General features: G+C 36.5%; 1 protein-coding gene across 1 annotated transcript in view; it reads left to right on the top strand.

The window, feature by feature from the left end:
* The first annotated feature begins 2,104 nt into the window (after positions 1-2,104).
* The window catches only part of LOC107558867 (platelet endothelial cell adhesion molecule-like), a 13,121-nt gene continuing 7,792 nt past the window's right edge, over positions 2,105-7,433 (top strand). The window contains exons 1-4 of the mRNA XM_016242557.1: positions 2,105-2,212; positions 2,305-2,328; positions 4,715-5,009; positions 6,878-7,158. Coding sequence (XP_016098043.1) covers positions 2,158-2,212; positions 2,305-2,328; positions 4,715-5,009; positions 6,878-7,158 — 655 coding nt within the window. The 5' untranslated portion in view covers positions 2,105-2,157. The remainder of the gene's footprint in view (positions 2,213-2,304; positions 2,329-4,714; positions 5,010-6,877; positions 7,159-7,433) is intronic.

Below are 7,433 nucleotides of genomic sequence, written 5' to 3'. Positions count from 1 at the left end.
CTCAGGCGAGAGAGGAGAGGAGCAGCCATGAATAGAGGCTCAAAGTGTCACATAAATGCAGTGAATGTGACAGCTTCAATTAATTCTCTCATCCAGAGCATCACAACTTGTTTTGACAGGAGTTTAGGGAGAGAAATGCCTTTTTGCTCATTTCTGGTCTTTGATAATGAAGGGCTGAAGCATTATACTGATTTAATATCTACCTCTGTGAAGGATGTAGACAGTTTCTCCGCAGTCAAAATCTTCTCTCTAAACCTAGAGCAACACCTAGTGGTCACCTAGTGATTGCATACTGCAATCTCCTTTCAGAAGCTTGCAAGCCAGAGGCACATATTGACACTGGTTTTCAACTCATTCTCTTTAATCATGGACTTCCTGTCATGTACCCAGCATGCCTTGTGGTGTCAAGGTCACTTTTGCAAAATATTTTCTGTGGCCTCTTGTGTTGAAGGATGTGGATGATTTGCTTCTGACCACAGAGGGGTTTGGCTCGTAAGTCTTACCATTTGAAGTCTCATTTCTTCATAATTAAGTAGAGTGGCCATACCATGGTAAAGTGATTGTACCAGATGGTAATACCACGGTGCTTTTACATGATAGTAAATTATTAACCAAGATATTTACATTGTCCGTCATGGTTCTTACAAAATAATTTATACATGTCCACAAATGCATAGTATTACCATGACAATACATAGTACACAGTTAAATAAAACATACAATAATGCAAAAAGAAAAATACATGGCATTAACATAGATAATATATGTATTTTTGAACAAGTACTACCAAGCAAAACAAAAACAAAAAAACATGCCCAAAAAACACTGTATGTGTAACTTAGTACATGTCCAAAATGTGTGGTATTGTCATGGAAACATGGGGGGGGGGGACTGGTAATGCCACGGTACACACTACCAGAAACAGTGCTGTTGCTTGAAATAAAATTGAATATTAAATGAAAAACCTAAACTAAAATAATTAAAATAAAATATGCAAAAGTTGAAGTACTAAAATGACAACAAATAAAACTGAAATAACCATATATTCAAGAACATTAAAAATAATAATAAAAAAGCACTGCAAACTTGTTCAAACTTGAAATAAAATTCAAACTTAAAATAAAAGCTAATTCAAAATGCTGGTACACACCTAAATCAGTGCTGATATTGTTAACTAAAACTGAAAGCAAGTTACCATGGTACATGCCCCAAAATACATGGAATTAATTACCATGGTGCATGCCGGATAAACATTGTATTAAGTGGTATTTCCATGGTTTGTGTTCAAAATCAAAGAAATATCCGTAAATGTCTGGTTTGTATCCAAAGACAAATGTGGCATAACTGTGGAATGTGTCCTAAAAACACATAATATGATCAAGGAACATGTCAAGAAATGTGTTACGTGTTAAAAACAGTGTGCTACCGTGGTACACGTGTGTGCTGAATGGATGCCACACCGCTGACGTGCCTCAAAAAGCATCATCTTGATCTTATATATGTGACCCTGGAGCACAAAAGCAGTCTTAAGTCGCTGGGATATATTTGTAGCAATAGCCAAAAATACATTGTATGGGTCAAAATTATCGATTTTTCTCTTATGCCAAAAATAATTTTTGTAAATTTTCTACTGTAAATATATCAAAACTTAATTTTTGATTAGTAATGTGCATTGCTAAGAACTTCATTTGGACAACTTTAAAGGCGATTTTCTCAATATTTAGATTTTTTTGCACCCTCAGATTCCAGATTTTCAAATAGTTGTATCTCAGCCAAATATTGTCCGATGCTAACAAACCATACATCAATGGAAAGCTTATTTATTCAGCTTTCGGTTGATGTATAAATCTCAATTTCGAAAAATTTACCCTTATGACCTATTGTCCAGGGTCACATATGGCTGCGATGTCTTTAGCACAGCACTAAAACATGAGGCCTTTGAGACCCGCCATAAACAGAAAGGTGTTTTTTTTTTTCCAAGGGCCTGGACGAATGAAGCATTCAAATACACACATCCTGAGGAAGGAACACGTTTCCTGATCCACGTTAAACATAGAAAGGCGGTTCCAAGTGAAATGTGCAACCATTCTGCCCTTATCCTCATCCTCCCGCGCTCGCGTGTGCATCCTTCACATTCATGAAGACTCACCTGTGAGGATGAGCATGTGTCTTCTCTGGCTCGGCCTGCTCCACATCAGCCTAAGCGCACTGTGTAAGGACTCCTCGCACAAGATGATTGACACCGTCTCATCCTCTTTTTGTTCATTTGTCTTACCTCTTTCTCCCTTTTGCTCTCACCTCCAGGGCAAGCGGCCAACATACAGGCAGGTAAGCCCTCGATTCACTTACCAGTTTCCATTTGTACTTTGTATTTGCATGGGAGAGAAACCATGTGGTCACGACAGTTTCGGGACACCAGCTTCTGTAGGGTTATTTTTACCTCAGACTAACCTGACTGCTTGATTTATATAGCTGGGAAAAGGGAGCAGTGAAATATTATGACAATTCTGTGCTTTTCTGAGACTTTTAGGATGTATTTTTAGTCAGAGCAGATCTGTGATTCACTTGGATGCTTTGATCCTTCAGAGATACTTTGACACTCGCTGTTTAGCCCCTCACAGGAAGTTTGCACCTCGTACAATAGCAAGATGTTTAGTCTGCTTCTAATTGTAGGCTCAAACGTGTTCAGTGATGCAGATTCTAAGCCACAAACACTAGGATCTTCTAGTAAACATGCCACCATTGAGTTTGGGTTTGTATTATCCATGTTTTTCCAGCTTTTAGTGGTGTTTACTGAAGTGACGTGTGTAGCGGTGAACTCCAGTTGTGTTTGTTGGCCAGGTTGAGAGTCGTACAGCAGAAATCACAGGCTCTGCACTCCTGAGGGGGAAATGTTTAGGGTTTGTTTATGTGATTTCCTTCCTTCCGCTTCTTTCTGTTCAGAACGCCGCTGCTTTGCACACTATCGGCCTCCTTTAAGACTTCAGGAAAAGAACTGTGTGTTCTGCTCAAAGTAAACACACAGAGAAGATGACTCTTTAGAAGTGGCATCTGATGGGTTTTTTGTGAGCCGAAGCAAGCACACGTTTCTTTGAGAACAATGTAGGCTACTGGCTCTGTCTGATGCTTCTTTTTAGCCGAATTCAGCATGGCATGGCCGATAAGGCAATCCCAGAATGCACCACTTGTGTAAAGAAGTGTGCTTAATTGAATTTAATGTGCACTTACTGCAAGTCTTTAAAATTGGAATTGCAGATAGTATATCATTTATAAAATAAAATGCCACTTAAGTGTACTTAAAGAGAGTACGCTTTCATGACAGCTTCTTTTTAAATAGTGCACTTTGTAATAATGTCAAATTCTACGTTTTACACTAAAGTACATTTTAAATCATTACGATTGCATCATCTTTTCTCGTGCTTTAAAGAAGTACACTTATTTTGATGTGTTAACTAACATATAAAGTACACATAAAGTGCTTGACTTTTAACTGCAGTGTGTTATTTAATAATACATTTAAAGTTTGAATATTTTAAATACACTACATTGCAACTTCATAACTGCATTTGTGTAATTACAAATATATTTACATTTATGACATAAGTTTCAGTAGAAATTACATTAAAGTATATGTTACTGATTTAACATACTTCATAGGATTTTTTTATACGTATGCTTTAAATATATAATATAGAAATATACATTACATAAATGTGACCCTGGACCACAAAACCAGTCTTAAGTGTCAATTTTTAAAAATTGAGATGTATACATTATCTGAACGCTGAATAAATAAGCTTTCCATTGATGTATGGTTTGTTAGGATCGGACAATATTTGGCCGAGATACAACTATTTGAAAATCTGGAATCTGAGGGTGCAAAAAAATCTAAATATTGAGAAAATTATCTTTAAAGTTGTTCAAATGAAGGTCTTAGCAATGCATATTACTAATCAAAAATTAAGTTTTGATAGATTTATGGTAGGAAATTTACAAAATATCTTCATGGAACATGATCTTTACTTAATATCCGAATGATTTTTGGCATAAAAGAAAAATGTATAATTTTGACCCATACAATGTATTGTTGGCTATTGCTATAAATATCCCCCAGCGACTTAACACTGCTTTTGTGCTGCAGGGTCACATATATAATTACCATAAATACACCATAAATATGTGACAGTAAGCAGATTTAACACAAATTATACGTTATTTCAGAGCCAACAAGTGTTTTTGAAATTGCATTTAATTTGTATAATATTTTCAAACAGAACAATTTAAAAGCTTTTTCTGATTGTATTTAAAGAGCCATTTATTGTGTAACACCACAGATGAAGAATCTTCTGACTAAATGTGTAAAATAATTTTAGAATAATTTATAAAAAATATGAAATATTTGTTTATTAATAAAGCACCTTTTAAAAACACAATGATGCTTCACACATATTTATGTAATTATTTAGACACTTATTTATATATAATTCAGGTAAGTAAACAACTGTCAACATCTCTTCTGTAATTGTTTTCTCTTATTTTGACTAAAGAGGTTAAATTTAAGATTTTCATGATCTATTGATATTCAATTGCTTCCATTAATGTTTTATATTTTTATAAAATATAACATTTATTTTTGACATGTGGAATTTCTTGAACATGGCCTGAATGACCCAGCTGTGTTTTCTTTTATGTGTGTTTGTTTTTTTCTGAGCAGCAGTGACCATTGATCAGGTGACACTGACTGTGCTTCCTGCTAATAATGTGGAGAGTGGCACTAACGTGATCTTGCGTTGCGAGGCCAGTGTCAGTCAGAGCCTCCCCCAGCCGCTGACATACTCCTTCAGCCTCCTGCAGGACAGTCAGGTGATGTACTCCAAAAATAGCAGTGCCTCAGTGGTGGAGCGCAGTTTATCTCCAGCCAGGGTGTCCAACTCTGGTCGCTACCAGTGCAGTGTCCACATCTACAACAAGCACAAGATGAGTAACATTCTGTCATTAAGAGTCACAGGGTAGTAACATAACTGACCCTCCGCTAAGCCCCGCCTTAAAGAGATAGTTCACCCGAAAAATGAACATTTGCTGTTAATTTACTCACCATCAGGCCATCCAAGTTGTAGGTGACCATTTTACTTCAGAAGAATAGAAAGGATCTTTGGTGATTCATTAAATTCAAGTCAGTGGCAACCATCAATTTGAGTCCAAAAAGACAGGCAACACAAAATTAATACCCGTGGCTCCTGACGATATATTGAGGTCTTATGAAGCAAAATGATCAGTCTGTGCAAGATTTTTAATGCTTTCTCGTGATTTTCTAAACAGGTAAGTTGATTAAGACTTGATTATTTTATTCACTTTATATGCTTTAGACGTGTAAAACATTCACATTTCACATCTTTGTTGGCTGCTAATGTAATTGCGTACCTATACATTATGTTAATGCATGATGTAAACAAACTGAAACAAGCTATCCAAAAGAACCAGTTCATGCAAAAGAATTGGATTTGAGGCTATGGATTACAGGTAAAAATGTTGTAAATAATGTTCAGTTTCTTGCACAGATGGATCATTTCGCTTCATAAGACCTCAGTATATCATTAGGAGCCAGGAGTATTATTTTGGTCTTGTCTCTATGCGTTTTTAATTCTCAAAGTAACAGTAGCCATTTACTTGCAGTCACCTACAACTTGAATGGCCTGAGGATGAGTAAATTAACAGCAAATTTTCTTTTTTGGGTGAACTATCCCTTTAAAAGCATTACTGACCAATTCTACTTTAGCAACTGTTGCCATCCACTATATTTTAAGGAAATAGCTTTTGCTCTTTTGTAGGTCTATGGATATCCTGTGTGTTTAAACAGAATATGTTTAGGCCTTTTGACCCTCGAATGCATGAATACATATTCATATACATATACATACACACGGATATTTGAACAATTACACAGTAATAAAATAAAGCATCTGGACCTTTTGATACACTAATCTTAAAATGTTTTCATTTACATCATCTTCAAAATCAGTATTTTGTATCATGACAGCTTTGTCATCAGATCCACCATTAAATGATGCGATTTGATTATGAACTTGCTCTGCAGTAAATCGCTGAGCCTTGTCAAGATTTGCTGATCACACTCAATTTCTTACAGATGTCGGCACCTTGAGAAATAAAGGTGAGATAATTTATTGAGACGTCAGATATTCAACACCGCTGCACAGAATTTTTTTTAATAATAATTATATATATATATATATATATATATACTGTATATATATATATATATATATATGTATATACAAAGGCATGAAAACTTTAGATGGCGCAGTCCGATAGGTCTAACTCAATCTGACCTAATGACATCATTATCACGTGGCACAGCTGATTGGTTCTCTCCTGTATCGGTGGCCAATGAGCTTACTGCTCAACATTCAAATATATGACTAGTGCTTGCCATAGCAGTTGCAGCTTGCTTCAGAAACCCTCCACCTTCCCCAGGTCCACCTGTATAGATCTGCTACTGGGTGATTCATGTATGCTATATGGGGGTATATAGCCATATTTAATGTAGGTTATATTTGCAGCAGCAGTATTTCTTACATGCTCACAGCAGCATGTTGTGGATGTATTGGCAGTAGCAAGTCTCGGTACTTGCTCTGCCGCAGCAGCAGCGTAGCAGATCTATTCCGCCAAGACCAAATACATTAACATTGTCATGTACATTACCATGCCAATCCATCCGAGAGTTGTCATGACAGAAATATATATATACTAGATCAGACTCCAGCAAGCAAAATATTGGTTTTCATCGTTGCCCCTAAATTGTGTGGTTGATGTGACTGATTATATTCAGTGGTTTAGAAAGTCTTTAAACCCTTACAGGCCTTCAAATCCCTGTGCTGAAGGTGATGTCTGACATCGTGTCTGAGGGGGAAGACATTATTGCCACATGCAGTGCACCAGAGGAGACAGGCAGTCTGATGTTCTACTTCTACGAGGATGATCAGGAGGTCAAGAGAGTCGTTAGTACCAGCAACTCTGTGACAACCACTCTGACCATGCAGAAGCTCACAGACATCTACCTGCATTGTGACTATATGGTTATGAAGCAATGCAGCGCAGGACACTCCAACAAAAGCAACATGGTGAAAGTTATTGTACAAGGTAAAAGCATATTCAAGTTACTTGAAACCTGCTAATAACATTTAAAGAACACCACATTGGGCAAAGAAAAAAAATTGACTCATCATTCACTCATGGATTTATGCACATTTTTGTCCAAAAAATTTTCCCTTGAGAGAGAATGTCTGTCCCCCAATATGATATGTTAAGAAACACAGCAACACATGGGGGAAAAACCTAATCAAGCCATTTCATGGAGTCATTATATAGCATATATACAGGTGCATCTCAATAAATTAGAATGTCGTGGAAAAGTT

The sequence above is a fragment of the Sinocyclocheilus grahami genome, unplaced genomic scaffold, assembly GCF_001515645.1.
Source record: "Sinocyclocheilus grahami isolate Dianchi unplaced genomic scaffold, SAMN03320097.WGS_v1.1 scaffold663.1, whole genome shotgun sequence".
Taxonomy (NCBI): Eukaryota; Metazoa; Chordata; class Actinopteri; order Cypriniformes; family Cyprinidae; genus Sinocyclocheilus; species Sinocyclocheilus grahami.
The sequence above is the reverse complement of the archived record's forward strand: the minus strand, read 5'-3'. Positions and strand labels throughout refer to the sequence as shown.